The sequence below is a fragment of the Bombina bombina genome, chromosome 2 (assembly GCF_027579735.1).
Source record: "Bombina bombina isolate aBomBom1 chromosome 2, aBomBom1.pri, whole genome shotgun sequence".
Classification (NCBI taxonomy): Eukaryota; Metazoa; Chordata; class Amphibia; order Anura; family Bombinatoridae; genus Bombina; species Bombina bombina.
This window is the reverse complement of record NC_069500.1, coordinates 832,949,830-832,972,910: the sequence shown is the minus strand read 5'-3', so window position 1 is coordinate 832,972,910 and position 23,081 is coordinate 832,949,830. Positions and strand designations below refer to the sequence as shown.

General features: G+C 37.3%; 1 protein-coding gene across 1 annotated transcript in view; it reads left to right on the top strand.

Annotated features, from left to right (window-relative positions):
• DAPK3 (death associated protein kinase 3) overlaps positions 1-22,874 on the top strand; it is a 30,007-nt gene extending 7,133 nt beyond the window's left edge. Inside the window, exons 2-8 of the mRNA XM_053703136.1 lie at positions 3,912-4,272; positions 15,354-15,483; positions 17,484-17,532; positions 18,873-18,899; positions 19,900-20,052; positions 20,176-20,221; positions 21,449-22,874. Of these exons, the coding sequence (XP_053559111.1) occupies positions 3,912-4,272; positions 15,354-15,483; positions 17,484-17,532; positions 18,873-18,899; positions 19,900-20,052; positions 20,176-20,221; positions 21,449-21,979 (1,297 nt within the window). The 3' untranslated portion in view covers positions 21,980-22,874. The remainder of the gene's footprint in view (positions 1-3,911; positions 4,273-15,353; positions 15,484-17,483; positions 17,533-18,872; positions 18,900-19,899; positions 20,053-20,175; positions 20,222-21,448) is intronic.
• The last annotated feature ends 207 nt before the right edge of the window (positions 22,875-23,081 follow it).

Here is a 23,081-nt window from a genome sequence, read left to right as displayed (position 1 = left end):
CCTTACAGTTACCATCTTGAACGTTGGTATCCTTACATAACGATTCAATAATTTTAGATCCAGAACTGGTCTGAAGGAATTCTCCTTCTTTGGTACAATGAAGAGATTTGAATAAAACCCCATCCCCTGTTCCGAAACTGGAACTGGCATAATTACTCCAGCCAACTCTAGATCTGAAACACAATTCAGAAATGCTTGAGCTTTCACTGGATTTACTGGGACACGGGAAAGAAAAAATCTCTTTGCAGGAGGTCTCATCTTGAAACCAATTCTGTACCCTTCTGAAACAATGTTCTGAATCCAAAGATTGTGAACAGAATTGATCCAAATTTCTTTGAAAAAACGTAACCTGCCCCCTACCAGCTGAACTGGAATGAGGGCCGTACCTTCATGTGAACTTAGAAGCAGGCTTTGCCTTTCTAGCAGGCTTGGATTTATTCCAGACTGGAGATGGTTTCCAAACTGAAACTGCTCCTGAGGACGAAGGATCAGGCTTTTGTTCTTTGTTGAAACGAAAGGAACGAAAACGATTGTTAGCCCTGTTTTTACCTTTGGATTTTTTATCCTGTGGTAAAAAAGTTCCTTTCCCACCAGTAACAGTTGAAATAATAGAATCCAACTGAGAACCAAATAATTTGTTTCCCTGGAAAGAAATGGAAAGTAGAGTTGATTTAGAAGCCATATCAGCATTCCAAGTCTTAAGCCATAAAGCTCTTCTGGCTAAGATAGCCAGAGACATAAACCTAACATCAACTCTAATAATATCAAAAATGGCATCACAGATAAAATTATTAGCATGCTGGAGAAGAATAACAATATCATGAGAATCACGATTTGTTACTTGTTGCGCTAGAGTTTCCAACCAAAAAGTTGAAGCTGCAGCAACATCAGCCAATGATATAGCAGGTCTAAGAAGATTACCTGAACACAGATAAGCTTTTCTTAGAAAAGATTCAATTTTTCTATCTAAAGGATCCTTAAACGAGGTACCATCTGACGTAGGAATGGTAGTACGTTTAGCAAGGGTAGAAATAGCCCCATCAACTTTAGGGATTTTGTCCCAAAATTCTAACCTGTCAGGCGGAACAGGATATAATTGCTTAAAACGTTTAGAAGGAGTAAATGAATTACCCAATTTATCCCATTCTTTGGAAATTACTGCAGAAATAGCATTAGGAACAGGAAAAACTTCTGGAATAACCGCAGGAGCTTTAAAAACCTTATCCAAACGAATAGAATTAGTATCAAGAGGACTAGAATCCTCTATTTCTAAAGCAATTAGTACTTCTTTAAGTAAAGAGCGAATAAATTCCATCTTAAATAAATATGAAGATTTATCAGCATCAATCTCTGAGATAGAATCCTCTGAACCAGAAGAGTCCAAAGAATCAGAATGATGGTGTTCATTTAAAAATTCATCTGTAGAGAGAGAAGATTTAAAAGACTTTTTACGTTTACTAGAAGGAGAAATAACAGACAAAGCCTTCTTTATGGATTCAGAAACAAAATCTCTTATGTTATCAGGAACATTCTGCACCTTAGATGTTGAGGGAACTGCAACAGGCAATGGTACATTACTAAAGGAAATATTATCTGCTTTAACAAGTTTGTCATGACAATTATTACAAACAACAGCTGGAGGAATAGCTACCAAAAGTTTACAGCAGATACACTTAGCTTTGGTAGATCCAGCAGGCAGTGATTTTCCTGTAGTATCTTCTGGCTCAGATGCAACGTGAGACATCTTGCAATATGTAAGAGAAAAAACAACATATAAAGCAAAATAGATCAAATTCCTTATAAGACAGTTTCAGGAATGGGAAAGAATGCCAAACATCAAGCTTCTAGCAACCAGAAGCAAATGAAAAATGAGACTGAAATAATGTGGAGACAAAAGCGACGCCCATATTTTTTAGCGCCAAATAAGACGCCCACATTATTTGGCGCCTAAATGCTTTTGGCGCCAAAAATGACGCCACATCCAGAACGCCGACATTTTTGGCGCAAAATAACGTCAAAAAATGACGCAACTTCCGGCGACACGTATGACGCCGGAAACGGAAAAGAATTTTTGCGCCAAAAAAGTCCGCGCCAAGAATGACGCAATAAAATGAAGCATTTTCAGCCCCCGCGAGCCTAACAGCCCACAGGGAAAAAAGTCAAATTGAGGTAAGAAAAATATGATAATTCAATGCATAATCCCAAATATGAAACTGACTGTCTGAAAATAAGGAAAGTTGAACATTCTGAGTCAAGGCAAATAAATGTTTGAATACATATATTTAGAACTTTATAAATAAAGTGCCCAACCATAGCTTAGAGTGTCACAGAAAATAAGACTTACTTACCCCAGGACACTCATCTACATGTTTGTAGAAAGCCAAACCAGTACTGAAACGAGAATCAGTAGAGGTAATGGTAAATATAAGAGTATATCGTCGATCTGAAAAGGGAGGTAAGAGATGAATCTCTACGACCGATAACAGAGAACCTTATGAAATAGACCCCGTAGAAGGAGATCACTGCATTCAATAGGCAATACTCTCTTCACATCCCTCTGACATTCACTGCACGCTGAGAGGAAAACCGGGCCCCAACTTGCTGCGGAGCGCATATCAACGTAGAATCTAGCACAAACTTACTTCACCACCTCCCTTGGAGGCAAAGTTTGTAAAACTGATTTGTGGGTGTGGTGAGGGGTGTATTTATAGGCATTTTAAGGTTTGGGAAACTTTGCCCCTCCTGGTAGGAATGTATATCCCATACGTCACTAGCTCATGGACTCTTGTTAATTACATGAAAGAAATATCTTTTTGTTTTTTTTTGTTTTTCCGTAGCAATGTTGATGTGATATTTTATAGTCTGCTTTTTACAAAGATGCTGCATCACTTACAAGTGCACATTTGGGTATCCTGTCCCTTTTTAAGAGTGTTTTAGTATTACACTGCTATGTCCCTTTAATGTTTATACTTTATCTCCTGTTTTTCTTATTTTCTCTTGATAGCAGTACCCTCACAACCACTCATATAGCTGGATATGGGCTGTTATGCTTTATAACTGTAGTACATTTTTTACATTGTATTAAAGGGACATGAAACAAACATTTCATGATTCAGATAGAGCATGTCATTGTAAAACAACTTTTTAATTCACTTTTATTATCAACATATTTTTTTTCCTTTCACTTGGTAGCACTATTTCCCGCCATATAGTGCTTCAGACACCTATCTAGGTATCTCTTCAACAAAGAATAACATGGGAACAAAGCTAATTTGATAATTAAAGGGACACTAAACCCAATTTTTATTTCTTTCATGATTCAGATAGAGCATGTAATTTTATGCAACTTTCTAATTTATTCCTATTATTACATTTTCTTCGTTCTCTTGCTATCTTTATTTAAAAAGCAGGAATATGATGCATAGGAGCCGGACCATTTTTGTTTGAGAACCTCGGTTATGCTTGCTTATTGATGGCTAAATGTAAGCTACCAATAAGCAAGCACTATCCATGGTGCTGAACCTAATATGGGCTGGCTGCTAACATTTACATTCCTGCTTTTTAAACAAAGATAGTAAGAGAACAAAGAAACATTGTTAATAGGAGAAGTAAATTAGAAAGTCGCTCTATCTGAATAATGAAAGAAAGAAAGAAAAATTGGGTTTTGTATCCCTTTAAGGAATATCTAAGAAAAAAAATGAGTGTCCCTTTTTAATTTGGAAACGTTTCTTGAAATTATATTCTGTCTGAATCACAAAAGAACAGTTTTGGGTTCCATGTTCCTTTTCACTGGGCATTTCCTTTTTCTTATTCTAGATTTGTTTTCATCCATGCCATTTATCTTTCTTGTAATCCTCATGCTGCCTGTCGCAGCCTTGATTTTCTCATGTACTTTTTTCTTTTATTAACAGTGGTCAGTTTGCAATTGTCCGAAAATGCAAGGAACGCAGGACAGGGGTAGAATATGCAGCCAAGTTTATCAAGAAAAGACGACTGTCCTCAAGCCGACGGGGAGTAAGCCGAGAAGAGATTGAAAGAGAGGTGGACATCCTCCGTGAGATTCAGCACCCCAATATCATTACCCTGCATGATGTGTTTGAGAACCGAACTGATGTGGTGCTGATCTTGGAGCTGGTGTCTGGAGGAGAGCTCTTTGATTTCCTTGCACAGAAGGAGAGTCTGAGTGAAGAGGAGGCTACGATGTTCCTGAAACAGATTCTAGACGGGGTCCATTACCTGCACAACAAGAGTATTGCACACTTTGACCTTAAGGTACCAGTCACTAGTGGTCTGCTTCTTGGAAATATAAACGTGTATTAATGGTTTCACTTTTAAATCATGCAAACCTACTTTACTTTAATTAAACAGAGTGTCAAGATTAACCAGTTAGTGAAGCATTTGTATGTTGATAATTGGCAGTGGGGATGTAGAATGATGTAAATCATGCGTATGTTAAAGGGATAAGCTACTGCAATAAACCATTTTCTAATTTGTTAAAGGAACATGAAACCACAAATTTTTCTTTCATGATTCAGACAGAGCATACGTTTTTTTAAACAACTTTCCCACTTCTATTATCTCATTTGCTTTATTCTCTTGTTATCCTTTGTTGAAGTAGTAATGCACTACTGTGAGCAAGCCAAACACATCTAGTCAGCCGAATCACAAGAGACAAATGTGTGCAGGCATCAATCACCAGCTAGCATCCACTAGTGTAGGATATTTACTTATTCAATTTCAACAACGGATACCAAGAGAACAAAATATGTTTGAAAACAGAAGTGAATTTAAAAGCGACCTTTCCTATCCCTTTTAAAGCAATTTATTATTTTTCTAATGTTCCTTATTAACATTAACACCCACATTGGGGCTAGGTTTAGGTGAAGGAATTCCTTAACACTTCTGAGCAGGGCATGGCCAGTGAACAAATCAGAAGTTGCATAAACATGTAACCACCTCAGGACTGGCTAGACAGTGCTCCTTGTAGAGGAGCTTAAAGGGACAGTACACTGTAAAATTGTTTTTAAATTAATGTATTTTCAATGACTTGTTATACCAGCTGCAGAGTATAAAATGTATGGGAAATTGCATTTTCAGGTTTATTTGTGTATATGAATTTCTTTCATGTAATTAGCAAGAGTCCATGAGCTAGTGACGTATGGGATATACATTCCTACCAGGAGGGGCAAAGTTTCCCAAACCTCAAAATGCCTATAAATACACCCCTCACCACACCCACAATTCAGTTTTACAAACTTTGCCTCCGATGGAGGTGGTGAAGTAAGTTTGTGCTAGATTCTACGTTGATATGCGCTCCGCAGCAAGTTGGAGCCCGGTTTTCCTCTCAGCGTGCAGTGAATGTCAGAGGGATGTGAGGAGAGTATTGCCTATTTGAATGCAGTGATCTCCTTCTACGGGGTCTATTTCATAGGTTCTCTGTTATCGGTCGTAGAGATTCATCTCTTACCTCCCTTTTCAGATCGACGATATACTCTTATATATACCATTACCTCTGCTGATTCTCGTTTCAGTACTGGTTTGGCTTTCTACAAACATGTAGATGAGTGTCCTGGGGTAAGTAAATCTTATTTTCTGTGACACTCCAAGCTATGGTTGGGCACTTTATTTATAAAGTTCTAAATATATGTATTCAAACATTTATTTGCCTTGACTTAGAATGTTCAACTTTCCTTATTTTCAGACAGTCAGTTTCATATTTGGGATAATGCATTTGATTTAATCATTTTTTGTTACCTTCAAAAATTTGACTCTTCCCTGTGGGCTGTTAGGCTCGCGGGGGCTGAAAATGCTTCATTTTATTGCGTCATTCTTGGCGCGGACTTTTTGGCGCAAAAATTCGTTTCGTTTCCGGCGTCATACGTGTCGCCGGAAGTTGCGTCATTTTTTGACGTTATTTTGCGCCAAAAATGTCGGCGTTCCGGATGTGGCGTCATTTTGGCGCCAAAAAGCATTTAGGCGCCAAATAATGTGGGCGTCTTATTGGCGCGAAAAATATGGGCGTCGCTTTTGTCTCCACATTATTTAAGTCTCATTTTTCATTGCTTCTGGTTGCTAGAAGCTTGTTCTTTGGCATTTTTTCCCATTCCTGAAACTGTCATTTAAGGAATTTGATCAATTTTGCTTTATATATATGTTGTTTTTTCTCTTACATATTGCAAGATGTCTCACGTTGCATCTGAGCCAGAAGATACTACAGGAAAATCGCTGTCTAGTGCTGGATCTACCAAAGCTAAGTGTATCTGCTGTAAACTTTTGGTAGCTATTCCTCCAGCTGTTGTTTGTATTGATTGTCATGACAAACTTGTTAAAGCAGATAATATTTCCTTTAGTAAAGTACTATTGCCTGTTGCAGTTCCTTCAACATCTAAGGTGCAGAATGTTCCTGATAATATAAGAGATTTTGTTTCAGAATCCATAAAGAAGGCTATGTCTGTTATTTCTCCTTCTAGTAAACGTAAAAAATCTTTTAAAACTTCTCTCCCTACAGATGAATTTTTAAATGAACATCATCATTCTGATGACTCTTCTGGTTCAGAGGATTCTGTCTCAGAGGTTGATGCTGATAAATCTTCATATTTATTTAAAATGGAATTTATTCGTTCTTTACTTAAAGAAGTATTAATTGCTTTAGAAATAGAGGATTCTGGTCCTCTTGATACTAATTCTAAACGTTTGGATAAGGTATTTAAAGCTCCTGTGGTTATTCCAGAAGTTTTTCCTGTTCCTAATGCTATTTCTGCAGTAATTTCCAAAGAATGGGATAAATTGGGTAATTCATTTACTCCTTCTAAACGTTTTAAGCGATTATATCCTGTGCCGTCTGACAGATTAGAATTTTGGGACAAAATCCCTAAAGTTGATGGGGCTATTTCTACCCTTGCTAAACGTACTACTATTCCTACGTCAGATGGTACTTCGTTTAAGGATCCTTTAGATAGGAAAATTGAATCCTTTCTAAGAAAAGCTTATCTGTGTTCAGGTAATCTTAGACCTGCTATATCTTTGGCTGATGTTGCTGCAGCTTCAACTTTCTGGTTGGAAACTTTAGCGCAACAAGTAACACATCATGATTCTCATGATATTATTATTCTTCTACAGCATGCTAATAATTTTATCTGTGATGCCATTTTTGATATTATCAGAGTTGATGTCAGGTTTATGTCTCTAGCTATTTTAGCTAGAAGAGCTTTATGGCTTAAAACTTGGAATGCTGATATGGCTTCTAAATCTACTTTACTTTCCATTTCTTTCCAAGGTAACAAATTATTTGGTTCTCAGTTGGATTCCATTATTTCAACTGTTACTGGTGGGAAAGGAACTTTTTTACCACAGGATAAAAAATCTAAAGGTAAAAACAGGGCTAATAATCGTTTTCGTTCCTTTCGTTTCAACAAAGAACAAAAGCCTGATCCTTCATCCTCAGGAGCAGTTTCAGTTTGGAAACCATCTCCAGTCTGGAATAAATCCAAGCCAGCTAGAAAGGCAAAGCCTGCTTCTAAGTCCACATGAAGGTGCGGCCCTCATTCCAGCTCAGCTGGTAGGGGGCAGGTTACGTTTTTTCAAGGAAATTTGGATCAATTCTGTTCACAATCTTTGGATTCAGAGCATTGTTTCAGAAGGGTACAGAATTGGTTTCAAGATAAGACCTCCTGCAAAGAGATTTTTTCTTTCCCGTGTCCCAGTAAATCCAGTAAAAGCTCAAGCATTTCTGAAATGTGTTTCAGATCTAGAGTTGACTGGAGTAATTATGCCGGTTCCAGTTCCGGAACAGGGGATGGGGTTTTATTCAAATCTCTTCATTGTACCAAAGAAGGAGAATTCCTTCAGACCAGTTCTGGATCTAAAAATATTGAATCGCTATGTAAGAATACCAACGTTCAAGATGATGAACAAAAGGCAAGATAGTTCTTACAGTTACCAAGGGAATTATATGTCCACAATAGATTTACAGGATGCATATCTGCATATTCCGATTCATCCAGATCATTATCAGTTCCTGAGATTCTCTTTTCTGGACAAGCATTACCAGTTTGTGGCTCTGCCGTTTGGCCTAGCTACAGCTCCAAGAATTTTTACAAAGGTTCTCGGTGCCCTTCTGTCTGTAATCAGAGAACAGGGTATTGTGGTATTTCCTTATTTGGACGATATCTTGGTACTTGCTCAGTCTTTACATTTAGCAGAATCTCATACGAATCGACTTGTGTTGTTTCTTCAAGATCATGGTTGGAGGATCAATTTACCAAAAAGTTCATTGATTCCTCAGACAAGGGTAACCTTTCTGGGTTTCCAGATGGATTCAGTGTCCATGACTCTGTCTTTAACAGACAAGAGACGTCTAAAATTGATTGCAGCTTGTCGAAACCTTCAGTCACAATCATTCCCTTCGGTAGCCTTATGCATGGAAATTCTAGGTCTTATGACTGCTGCATCGGACGCGATCCCCTTTGCTCGTTTTCACATGCGACCTCTTCAGCTCTGTATGCTGAATCAATGGTGCAAGGATTACACGAAGATATCTCAATTAATATCTTTAAAACCGATTGTTCGACACTCTCTAACATGGTGGACAGATCACCATCGTTTAATTCAGGGGGCTTCTTTTGTGCTTCCGACCTGGACTGTAATTTCAACAGATGCAAGTCTCACAGGTTGGGGAGCTGTGTGGGGATCTCTGACGGCACAAGGAGTTTGGGAATCTCAGGAGGTGAGATTACCGATCAATATTTTGGAACTCCGTGCAATTTTCAGAGCTCTTCAGTTTTGGCCTCTTCTGAAGAGGGAATCGTTCATTTGTTTTCAAACAGACAATGTCACAACTGTGGCATACATCAATCATCAAGGAGGGACTCACAGTCCTCTGGCTATGAAAGAAGTATCTCGAATTTTGGTTTGGGCGGAATCCAGCTCCTGTCTAATCTCTGCGGTTCATATCCCAGGTATAGACAATTGGGAAGCGGATTATCTCAGTCGCCAAACGTTGCATCCGGGCGAATGGTCTCTTCACCCAGAGGTATTTCTTCAGATTGTTCAAATGTGGGAACTTCCAGAAATAGATCTGATGGCGTCCCATCTAAACAAGAAACTTCCCAGGTATCTGTCCAGATCCCGGGATCCTCAGGCGGAGGCAGTGGATGCATTATCACTTCCTTGGAAGTATCATCCTGCCTATATCTTTCCGCCTCTAGTTCTTCTTCCAAGAGTAATCTCCAAGATTCTGAAGGAATGCTCGTTTGTTCTGCTGGTAGCTCCGGCATGGCCTCACAGGTTTTGGTATGCGGATCTTGTCCGGATGGCCTCTTGCCAACCGTGGACTCTTCCGTTAAGACCAGACCTTCTGTCACAAGGTCCTTTTTTCCATCAGGATCTGAAATCCTTAAATTTAAAGGTATGGAGATTGAACGCTTGATTCTTGGTCAAAGAGGTTTCTCTGACTCTGTGATTAATACTATGTTACAGGCTCGTAAATCTGTATCTCGAGAGATATATTATAGAGTCTGGAAGACTTATATTTCTTGGTGTCTTTCTCATAATTTTTCTTGGCATTCTTTTAGAATACCGAGAATTTTACAGTTTCTTCAGGATGGTTTAGATAAGGGTTTGTCCGCAAGTTCTTTGAAAGGACAAATCTCTGCTCTTTCTGTTCTTTTTCACAGAAAGATTGCTATTCTTCCTGATATTCATTGTTTTGTACAAGCTTTGGTTCGTATAAAACCTGTTATTAAGTCAATTTCTCCTCCTTGGAGTTTGAATTTGGTTTTGGGAGCTCTTCAAGCTCCTCCGTTTGAACCTATGCATTCATTGGACATTAAATTACTTTCTTGGAAAGTTTTGTTCCTTTTGGCCATCTCTTCTGCCAGAAGAGTTTCTGAATTATCTGCTCTTTCTTGTGAGTCTCCTTTTCTGATTTTTCATCAGGATAAGGCGGTGTTGCGAACTTCTTTTGAATTTTTACCTAAAGTTGTGAATTCCAACAACATTAGTAGAGAAATTGTGGTTCCTTCATTATGTCCTAATCCTAAGAATTCTAAGGAGAAATCGTTGCATTCTTTGGATGTTGTTAGAGCTTTGAAATATTATGTTGAAGCTACGAAATCTTTCCGTAAGACTTCTAGTTTATTTGTTATCTTTTCCGGTTCTAGAAAAGGCCAGAAAGCTTCTGCCATTTCTTTGGCATCTTGGTTGAAATCTTTAATTCATCTTGCCTATGTTGAGTCGGGTAAAACTCTGCCTCAAAGAATTACAGCTCATTCTACTAGGTCAGTTTCTACTTCCTGGGCGTTTAGGAATGAAGCTTCGGTTGACCAGATTTGCAAAGCAGCAACTTGGTCCTCTTTGCATACTTTTACTAAATTCTACCATTTTGATGTATTTTCTTCTTCTGAAGCAGTTTTTGGTAGAAAAGTACTTCAGGCAGCGGTTTCAGTTTGAATCTTCTGCTTATGTTTTTCGTTAAACTTTATTTTTGGGTGTGGATTATTTTCAACAGGAATTGGCTGTCTTTATTTTATCCCTCCCTCTCTAGTGACTCTTGTGTGGAAAGATCCACATCTTGGGTAGTCATTATCCCATACGTCACTAGCTCATGGACTCTTGCTAATTACATGAAAGAAAACATAATTTATGTAAGAACTTACCTGATAAATTCATTTCTTTCATATTAGCAAGAGTCCATGAGGCCCGCCCTTTTTTTGTGGTGGTTATGATTTTTGTATAAAGCACAATTATTCCAATTCCTTATTTTATATGCTTTCGCACTTTATCACCCCACTTCTTGGCTATTAGTTAAACTGAATTGTGGGTGTGGTGAGGGGTGTATTTATAGGCATTTTGAGGTTTGGGAAACTTTGCCCCTCCTGGTAGGAATGTATATCCCATACGTCACTAGCTCATGGACTCTTGCTAATATGAAAGAAATGAATTTATCAGGTAAGTTCTTACATAAATTATGTTTTGCTGGCTTTGTGCTTTTAAACCACAGCCTATTACAATGGCTTGAGTTTTAGGTAATATCCGATCTCATTATGTTATCACTTTGTGTACACACACTTATCTTATATTTGTCTGTAAACCAAAGATTAATACTTCAAGAGAACAATGGGAAATTAACATTTTATTACTTAAAGGGACTTGAAACCCAAATTTTGTCTTTCATGATTTTAAACAACTTTCCAATTTACTTCTATTATCTAATTTGCTTCATTCTCTTGGTATCCCTTATTGAAAAACATATCTAGATAGGCCCAGGAGTTTGGAGCTAACTGCTGATTGGTGGCTGAACTTGTATGCCCATTTTCATTGGCTTACAAATGTTTTCAGCTAGCTCCCAGGAGTGTATTGCTGCTTCTTCAATGAAAGATATCAAGAGATTGAAGCAAAATTGATAACAGAAGTGAATTAGAAAGTTGTTTAAAAATGTATAATTTGTCTGACAAATGAAAAAGTTTGTTTCACGTCCCTTTAACTATTCCGCACCCCACTGGGAGTCGCCCCCCCCCCCCAGCTGTGTTTACATTGCCTATCAATAGCCTAGACTTCAGTATAAGAACTGCCAGTCTAGGTGGGGATACCACAGGCTAAATCAGCTATTTGTAAACAATTTAATACACTCCAGCAGGTAAAATGGATCATTGGGAATACATTAAAGGTGAATTATTTTTATTTTTTTGGTAAACTGTCCCTTTAACTATGTCTTATGTGGTTAAAAGGGCATTAAACTCCAGGGAACAACTATAATAGAATGGTTACTACTCATTATGTTATTGTTCTTTCTGTACCTGCAGCTGTCTTTTAAGCCTTAAGATATTTTAACCCCTTATAGGTGCCGGTTGATCAAGCTCCAGATCTTCATATTGGACACCTCCCTCTTGGAGAGTAGGTGTTTGAAGTGCTGCACATTCACAGATGAGTGACATAGCCGGCTTTTTTACAGCTGTATTGTGCACTTGGAGTTACTGTGCATGATACAGAGCTGGAACTTTTTAAAATGGGTTATGTGCCTTTTTTAAACTGTGTATAAGAACTGCAGAAAATAGAAAATCCTACTCTGTATTGTGTGAGCGTGTGCTAACCTAAAGGGCATGATACAGATGTGAAAAGGCCACCTCAGCACAGATCTGTGAATGTTCACCACTTCTGTCATAGGGAGAAAGACTATATAAGCTCCAAGATGGCGGCATCCAGTATGAAAATGTAAAGATTCATCAACTGGCATCTTTAAAGGGAGAGTGAAAACAATATCATGGTTAGTAGTAACTATTTTATTGAAGTCGTGTCTAGCAGTTTAAGCTCCAGGGATAGGCTGACCATACGTCCTGTTTTGAAAGGGACAGTACCGTTATTTTACATTTTTTCCCCTGTCCCATCGTTTCTTTATTAATAGTCATTTTGTCCCGTTTTGAGGGTTATCAGACTGTGCGGGCAGCGCAAGTGTAATTTTTTATTGCACACACACCACTTAAATTTTTTTAAACTCCCCGCCGGCGAGGAGGGCAGTTTTTTAAAAAAACATTTTTTTTTTATTTTTTTTTAGAACTGCAGCCGGGTTGAAGTTGGGCAGCCGTGCACACATGATCCACAGCATGCAGTCTTAGCAGTCTATGCCGCCCGCGCTCTTCAAAATTAGGGGCGTGTCATTGATAGGTGCCTATAAAGAGTCAGTGACAGCAGGTCAGTACTCAGTCGTGAGCTGTCAGACTGAGCCTAGGAGGGAGACTGGTCACTGGTCAGCGTGAGGGAAGTTAGATTACTAGCTAGCTCAGCTGCAGTAGTGCCAATACTTTACTAGTAACTTACACTCAGGACAGGCTCAGCACAGGAGTCGGCAGGAGTCGGACTAAAAATATCTGAGATTCAGTCAGTCATTATCTGGATCTGATGTGATGATCAATCATCTGCCTTTTTAGCTGCTGCCTCACCATCATCCGAATTATAGGCTGACCTGACCATTACCAGACACCAGAGAGATAATTCTTGTTGCCATCTTCTTCTTGTTTGTGTCACAGACGTGTGAAGTGAACATACAAACTAGTGTTATGGTCTGGTCTGGAAGTAGATCGATTCAACTGTCTACAGTCTATGTTCTAAACTTCAGCTTCTGCAAGAATTGTACACAAGATAAGACCAGTGTCTGTGCCTGGCAATCAATTAAATTAAATTAATTGTCATTTATTATATCATATGCTTATTATTATTATGCTGCTGCAGTGCTGGTTGTAGTACAGACGTTATAAAATAACGGTTATTATCAAGTAACTATGTAGTTCCACATTTTTATCAGTTCTTCCACCATTTACATGTGTAACAATGATTTTGGGCAACTCAGCTAAAAAAAATCTACAACTACTATCCAGATATTCAAACCAAACACAAGTTCAGAGGCTTTTACCCTTTAAAATCAGTTAATATGGGGGAATTTGCCTTGACAACATAGGATAATCTCACTTTTTTAAAGCATGTTTGTTGTTTGTATGATAAATTAAATTGTAATACTTTTGTTCACAAGCTTCAGAATCAGCTCTTATTATATAAGCATGTTCTCTTTGATTTTCTTTGTTTAAAACAATAAATTTGGCTTGGGTATCCATCTGTTTAAAAGCGACAATGAGTCTGAGACAAGTTCCATAATATATATTAATATTAATGAATATAATGGAGGGGAGGCATGATGGATGTGATCTAATGGAGGGAACCTTCGTCTTTAGAATGGTTATTGGATAAGTAATTTTATTTCCCTTAACAACAGTTATAATAAAAAGCATTTTATAGGGTGTCTTTATAAGTCAGAACATTTGTGCTTTATTTTTATATAGGATTTGCCAATTTTCTGTGTGCATCAAATTAAAAGTAAAAATAATTTCATATACATGATACACCAGCCCATGGAGTGTGAGAAGTTTTATTATATGGTGTTGAAAGACCAAAATTTGCTGTGTAAATTTGTTTCATCAGACAAATATTCATGGTACAATCATGATGAAATACAGTCCCACTCTAGCTCTACGTCTACCTAAAATTTTTGTATGAGTTCTTCCGTCACTGAAGGATAATTGTTGGCTCAATAGTTTAAATTCATGTCATAAAAGTTAACTTTTGTTAAAATCTTACTTTATTTCATATAAATAAAGTATATTAACCCCGTCCCGTTGTTGACTGCTCAATGTCCCGTTTTTGTCTCAAGGAAATATGGTCAGCCTATCCAGGGACATAAAATACATTGTTACTAAGGAACATTAGTAACAAAATACAATTATGTAGTTAGTAAAAGCATTACAATATTGCAATTGCCTATTTGCTTAAAGGGACATGAAACCCCAAAAAAATCTTTCATGATTTAGGTAGAGCATAGAATTTTAAACAACTTTACAGTTTACTTCTATTATCAAATTTGCTTCATTCTCTCTGTATCATTTGTTGAAGAATCAGCAATGCACTACTGGTTTCTAACTGAACACATGGGTGAGCCAATGACAATCGGTATATATATAAGCAGCTACCAATCAACAGCTGGAACCTAGGTTCTTTGTTGCTCCGGAGCTTACCTAGATACAATTTTCAGCAAAGGATAATGAGAAGCAACCAAATTAAATAATAGAAGTATATGGGAAATTTGTTTAAAATGTTATATTCTGTCTGATTCATAAAATCTTTTAGGGGTTTCATGTACTTTTTTAATAGTGAACCTTTTACAATAGGTATTGAATATGCACACATTGTATATTCACTTAACGTGATGGTAAACTCTCCCCTTTTTTAAATCAGATCTGGAATGTTAGTGATATTTTAGATGGAGTTCAATTAATCAGTTGTAATGAAGATGCGCTATAACTGACTTTTTAATATAGATATGAAATTCAAATAACCCGCTTTCCACCGCCCACTTCAAAAGTCAGTTTTGTCTGTGAGCTAACGGTTTGAATTGTTGTCCAATCAGCACTCTCCTCATATGGCACTTTTGTTCTAGCTAGAGTGCTGATTGGACAACAATTGAATCTGTTAGCTCATAGAAAAACTGACATTTGAAGTGGGAGGCAGAGTGCGGGGTATTTGAATTTCATATCTATATTAAAAAGTAAGTTATAGCTCATCTTCATTACAACTGATTAATTAAACTCCATCTAAAATATCATTAACATTCCGGATCTGATTTTAAAAAGGAAGAGTTTACCGTCCCTTTAATGTACAAGTTGACATAGTGGTCAGCACAATCTTTGCATTGTTTTTTAACACAGTGGACTGTATAATCTTCATTGATATCCTGGTTTTATACTTGGTACTAAATATCCATGTATAGATAAACATAACATGCTTTATAATGAATGTCTGTCACATTCCAGCCAGAAAATATCATGCTTTTGGATCAGAGTACTCCTAACCCACGAATCAAACTCATAGATTTTGGAATTGCTCATAAGATACAAGCGGGGAATGAATTCAAAAATATCTTCGGAACGCCGGAATTTGTTGGTGAGCATAACTAGAAGGACACTGAATTGGCTGTGTAAGGCATGCAAGCTTAAAGGGATAGGCCAACAGTTAAAGGGCCAGTAAACCTAGAAAATAATGTTATATAATTCTGCATATAGTGCAGAATTATATAACTTTATATTAGTGCTAGCTTTATGTAACCTAATATTGCCGGTGAAATTTTTATTAAAAAAGAGGGTTTTTCAGACCTGCTCTACTTAGCGGGGCTGGTTTTTTCTCTGAGGGCAGCTGTCTAGTCACAACCCGGCCCTTTTTTTTTTTTTTTTTTTTTTTTTAAATAAAAATTTCACCGGCAATATTATGTTACATAAAGCTAGCACTAATATAATGTTATATAATTCTGCACTATGTGCAGACTTATATAACATTATTTTCTAGGTTTGCTGCCCCTTTTAAATGTGTATGGGCGCGTTTTAATTTTAAATAGATGCATTTTCCCGATATACTTTTATTAACAAAAATGTTTCTAGTAAGTTATTAGTTTTTCTGCAGCATACACACATATGCTGTGAGGGCTCGTACACTAGTATTTAAGCTAAGACAGCTGGTGGTGTATTGTGAATGTAAGCTTTAATGAATTAAAGGCCAGTATAAAATAATAATCTTAAAAACAGGGGCGTTTTAATTCATTAAAGTTTACCAAGATACTTATTATTTAACTATGGCTGGGTTAATTTGTCTACATCGGAACATCATTCCGATGTAAACAAATTGAAATCACGGGAACGTGTATGCAATCACAAGATTTCAATGATGGGATCAGGTCAGGGGGCGTCCCTGTGACGCTAGGCATGCCCTCCAGACCGCAATCCCATTCACAAAGTGCTGTTGGCTTCAGGACAGCCAAACGGCTAGAACGTTCCATGCCATCCTAACGATGCTAAAGCCCAGCGGAGTTAGGACGGCATGGAGCATCCTAACGTCGGCAAGGAGTTAAAATAATTACCTTTGCGTTATGTTAAACATAATGCTGATCCTCCATCCACAGCTTTTTTTTTTTTTTTTTTTAGCAGAATGACGAATCTGGCTTCCTCCAATTATTGTGTGCCCCCTTTGGCGTCCAGCTCGTGGTGCAATGCAACGATTGGAGGGAGCAGGATTCGTCATCATTCTGTTAAAGGAAGCAGGAGCTGTGGGCGGAAGATTGGCGTTAGGTTTACCATAACGCAAAAGTAATTATTTTAAAAAATAAGTTTACATTCACTTTAATTTGTGTCATACAAGCCTCTGACTCTCTGAGAAGGTGTGGCGTTTGAATGCTGGTGCACCTTTCTATCCCTTAAAAGTACTATTAACCCTTTGAGTGCTAAGCACTTTCCCACCTGGGTGCTAAGCTGATTTTTTTTTTTTCCCCTCCAGTTCCTCAAGACTTACACCATTGGAAAGGTTAGGCGATTACCTTTCCAATGGTGGGTCTTGGGGGGGGGGGGGGTCTGTAGCTGCTTAGATGCCTGAGATACAGGCTTCTAGGCAGCATACCCCCTTTCCCTATACTTTGTAGTGACACATTGTTAATAAAGTTGCGTGGTGATGTCATCACGTCATTGCTCATGACGTCACCGCGCAAAACGTGATGCCCCGGCGATGCCTGTCACTCTACAGGCACGATCGCCGGGGCAGGAGCGGGTGGGAGCCCCCAGATCTCCCTCAAGATGGGAGAGTGCTAGTGACGGCTCTGAGCCATAATTAGCACCAGAGTGGGAAACTCTGACGGCTCAGAGCCGTCATTAGCACTCAAAGGGTTAAATACAGTAGAAATACATAATCAACAAATGCATTATAACAAGACAAAGCAATAACGCTTACTAAATTTCAAATGAGCATTAGATTATTTTTTTTTTATTAATTTTTTTTTTTTTTTTTTTTTTTTTACAAATTTCAAAATGATTTTATTTCCCTGCCCTCTGTATCATGTGACAGCCATCAGTGAATCACAAACACATACATAAAGCCCCTTTGACATCTGATTCTTTCTACAGCTCCCGAAATCGTAAACTATGAACCTTTAGGCCTGGAGGCTGATATGTGGTAAGAGTTTGTTTCATGTTTCTAGTGTTGGGGGTGTTGAAAATCTAGGAATTGGAGGATCTATTATATATGGGGTTCACTTAGAGCAGGTGCATTATTCCTATCTATGCTGAAACTGGTCAACTCAATAATGATAAAACTCTTTTGTTATATAGATTGCTAAATGTGAGCTCTAAGTTTTCAAGCAAGTGCAAATATATTCACATTGTCCCTCTATTGAAATGCATGTAGACTTCACTATTATAATCATAAGGTAGATGGTACTTTAAAAACTGTACATTCCATTTCAGCATATGCCTTATCATTATAGAGGAATATTCTTCCTCAAATTTAAAAGGACATTAAAAAAAACAATGTTTTTCTTTCTTGCACCTAACAATAGTGGTGTATGGGAGATCTATGGGCACTGCAGCTGCTATTTTGCCAGACTTCATCTAATAATAATCACCCCTATATGGTGAAACTGAACTAAGGAAAGGTGCACTGGCATGGCCTAATATTCTAACACTGGGCTATTTATATATAATTATATTATTATTATTATATATTTTAAATAATGTTCTCTCTGCGATCCTCCCTCTATTCTATTTATTTTTCTTCCATAACTTTCGCTTATCTAGCATTATTTTTTATTTATTTTCTTTGTGTGGTTCTAATTGAATTAAAGGGACACAACCCCCCCAAAAAAAAAATTTCATGATTCACACAGAGCATGCAATTTTAAGCAACTTTCTAATTTACTCCTATTATCAATTTTTCTTGTCCTCTTGCTATCTTTTTTTTTTTTTTTTAAGCAGGAATGTAAGCATAGGAGCTGCCCCATTTTTGGTTAAGCATTTGGGTAGCGCCTGCTGGTTGGTGGCTAAATGTATCCACCAATCAGCAAGCGCTACCCAGGTGCTGAATCAAAAATTATCCATCTCCTAACCTTACATTCCTGCTTTTTCAAATAAAGATAGCAAGAGAACGAAGAAAAATTGATAAAAGGAGTAAATTAGAAAGTTGCTTAAAATTGTATGCTCCATCTGAATCATGAAAGGGGAAAAAAGGGTTTTCTGTCCCTTTAATAGATAAAGCAACAGTTTTTGTTTTTTTTTTTGTTTTTTTTTTTTATAATAGTTATTTTTCCTATTATTATTATTATTATTATTATTATTATTATGAACTATTTTGCATTGCTCCGTAAAAATCTGTAGCACTGTTTTTGTTTTTTCCCTCTGCCATTTTTCCTATAGTTATATTTTTAACTAGTGACAGTGCCCTTTTTAAGGTGTATATTAATTGTGTTGATGCCGCTGATTCCGTGACTTAATTATGATATCCATTTATCTCCCATGCAGGAGCATCGGAGTCATCACTTATATTCTGTAAGTATGTATTAATTGTAACCTTGGAAGCAGGAAACGGCTATACATGTGCGCTTTACTTATGTACATAAGATGCTGGTTGGATCAGGCGTTATGAATCATCGATAAACTATGTAGATTATTCTCTTCTGTAATATACTTTACACCTCATATTGCAGGCATTCTAGAATTCCTTTTCTGTATTTGTCTCTACAAATTCTATGCAACTGATTAGTAAAACTATTTTCTTTCAATTTATGTATTTATTACTATTGCACTTCTGCATGTTTCTATGTATTTCATCTCTAGAAAAGGGTTAAACACACAGTTAAACTCCACTCTGGAGTGGTATGGCATGACTGCTCTTAGGCTTGGTACAGTCAGGACATTGGTGGCTGTGCACATATGCCGCTCCTGATTGACTAATCAGCAGACTTTATCTATGTTTATTCACTTATGGGGTAAAAACGATACTTATGGACATACAGTAGTGCAATAGTAAAATGCTATTGTGGTTTATTTGTCCCTTTTTATAAGAAAAAAGGCTTTCCTCATGTACTTTATCAAATATTTTTAAATATACTTGAATGTTTCACTTCTATTCCTTGAAGTGACAATCTACAGACTCTACACCTTAGTCATCTTAAAGTTTTACCTTAGATAAAGCTACAAGTAGCCTCATGCAACCCTTTCTATATAATGCAGCAGTAACAGTAAAAGCTATTTTAAAATTAATATTGTTCCTGGCCACTTTGAAATGGCTGCCAAACTCCGCCCACTAATAACATCACAATCTGGGCTGCATATTGCGTCCAGTTACTAAAGGCTCACTAGTTGGACTTTAAGATGACTAAGGTGTAGACTGTCCCTTTAATTTTTTTTCAAGTATAAATCCCCTCAAATAATTTAGTATTTTACTGTACTCTTATAATCTCAAATCAATCTGTTTCTCCCCCCCCCCCCCCCCCCCCACTGTATTGTTCCTTGACTCAGTTTGCTTCCTCTTTTTCTCTCTCCACAGACTAAGTGGTGCATCGCCCTTCTTGGGAGAGACAAAGCAAGAGACTTTGACTAATATTTCAGGTGTTAATTATGATTTTGACGAGGAATATTTTAGCAACACAAGCGAGTTGGCCAAGGATTTCATACGCAGGCTTCTGGTTAAGGACCCTAAGTGAGTGATTCATTTTGTGATATTTCATAACCTCTGAGTTTGTATTGATGATTGTATTTGCTGTTTATACCCTCCCTATAGAAGTAATGAGTTCATTTATTATGTTTTTCTGTCTTTGTTCAGGAAACGGATGACCATTGATCAGAGCCTGGAGCACTCGTGGATTAAGGTAAGAGAACAATTACAGATTTCCACACGGACACAGGTTCCCCATCTAAATTCATCCGAATTCCCACGCATAGGTTCACAAAGTTTTCAAATGCATTCCTGATAACACCCTTATACCTAGCAATCAACACAGATACAGAAGTTTTATTTATTTAAAAACAAAAACAATGAAAATAAAATTCTGATGGATTTGAGTGGTGGTGTGGGGACAACACTGGCCACAGAATTTGAAGTTAGATTATAAAATAAACTGAACTAACTTTCTTTTAAAACCTGTTATAGGCCAGCTATTAATTTGTGAATTGAGTGAAATATAAGAGAATGTGTTACAATAACCTTTACAAGGGAAGGGAGGTCATCAACTGAACATGCAAGTCCAAAAGTTCTATTTTCACTTAAAATAACAAGGATTGAACAGAACATATAAATAATCTAATGTTCTAAATATATAGTGGAAACCGGTAAATGGCTATTGCAACCATACAGTGCTTTCTATTTTATATGCACAGTGTGATTAAAACTAAATTCCTATAATCTGTGGCACAGTTAAAGCAATACAAACTTAAATTGATATATATTTTTTTATTATTTTTTTTATTTCACACCACAGTGGGAAAATTGACAATGTTTAAAGTAATTATGCCTAAAAACATTAAAGCATGGTGAAATCCATAGTCATTTTAAAAATGTACCCTTTAGAAATGTACCCTTGTGAATAGGGGTTGAGGGACATCAAACACTAAATAAATGCTAGATAGAATGATGCAGTCAAAGAAAAAATTAGTCTGAGAATAACATGTAGTTCAACATAGGAATTGTTTTCAGAATGGAATTGCAGGAAAAGGGGGCAAAATAATGAATGAAAGTATATTGCAGAATTTATATATGTGTGTGTATGTATATATATATATATATATATATATATATACATACATACATACACATTACCATCTCAAATTGTTTAAGGGCCATTGGCCAAAGGAATATCCATCCACAAGCAGGTGAGAGTGACACAGAAAGGAGTAGGATATAAGGCATGCATTTAATTTTTTTTCTACTCAAGAATTAGCTGGACCAATTTCTAGTTAACTACTACATTTATAACAGGAATGTGATGTCTCCCTATATATCTAAACTGAAGGGAGATGGGATATATGTATTTTACGCAATATGATTGTTGGTATAATATACATTATATTATTAATTAATTGTGCTACATCCTCCACAGGCAATCAAACGGCGGAATGTGCGTCATGAGGATAGTGGAAAGCGTCCTGAACGCCGCCGGTTGAAGACAACACGTCTGAAGGAATACACCATCAAATCCCATTCCAGCATGCCCCCTAATAACACATATGTTAATTTTGAGAGGTTTAGTCGTGTGCTTGAGGAGCTAGGAGCTGCTGAGGATGCACTAAAGGAGTTGCAGAAAACTCAGACTACTTCTCGTGAAGACTTGGCTGCTCTGCGCTCCATCTATGAGGAGAAAGAGAGTTGGTATCGGGAGGAGCAAGAGGGGGTCGGACGTGAGCTTGTGGTGCTCCGGCAGGAGTTGCAGCGTGAGGAAGGACAAAGGCACCAGGCACAAGAAGAGCTACGGAGTGCCATGCACAGCGCCAATAGCCTGAAGAGGAAGTTTGGGCGCCTGGAAAACCGTTACGAAGCACTTGCTGCCCAAGTTACAGCAGAGATGAACTTTGTAGAAGAATTACTTAAAACCATTGAACTAGAGAGGGAAGGGGAGAGAGGAGTGTGTTAAGGGAAAATAAATCAGTGGGTTATGAAAAATGAGGGTATTGGAGAAAGGGGGGCAGTGAATGGACATCTGCTGGTAAGGAAAAGAAACTAAGTCTGAAGGAAAGAGGAAAGTGCGCTTATATGAAAAGGGAATTTTGATGCAGGGAAGGGAGCCAGAGTGTTACTGTGCCTAGGAAAGGGAATTGGGGAGGCGTCACTGCCTCACGACTATGTCCAAACACATTCTTGTATGTTATTCATTCCTGCTATTTCTTACACTAGTCTTTCAGCTGCACGAAATTAAAAGTATGTACTTTGCACAATATATCTATAACTCTGTACCAAGAGTATCAAATACCACTTTAAGAGATGCACCAAAAAGCAGAAGAGGAGCGCACATGTTATAATAAATAGTTTTATGAGTAGAACTAGACACTGGTTAGCAACTTAATATTTTTGTTCGGTGTTGTTGTCAATGAGGTGAATTTTTTATCTATAGTTTCTTAAACCAGGCATTCCAAGAATTCTTTATTCGTTATTTTATACCAGGCCTTGTTCGTGTGTAAACTTGAGACAAAATTTCACTTCAAACAACAAAAGGAAGAAGGGGAAAAAAAAGAAGAAACGTGGTCTTAATTAAGAAATATTTTTACACACGATTTATTCATTATCACAAAACGTCCATTACAGCTTTGTGTGCATTTAATATTTAAAGGCAAGAAGGAAAAAAAAAATTGCACAAACTGTTGTACATTATTTGAGGAGGGTTCTTAACTCTGACCTTTATTAATATACATATGTGGCAAGAGGTGAGGTGTTGTATCTCTCCTCTGTAGCAGAAAGGAATGATATTATATTTATCTGTTAAAGAACTTGTACAATGGAACTTTAACATTAAAATACATTTTTAATATAAACATTGTTGTCGTCTATATTTGTTGGGGGGGGGAGGTTACTATATACACATATATTTTACAGCAAAACAGTCCAAATAATTAATACAGGGCAACTAGCTACCACATCCCCAATTTGTGCAACACTGCTAAAATAATCACAGAATTTTATCCAAGGAATATACTTAGCCAAATTCTCCAATGTGTCCAATATCAGCCATCTTCAGAAAG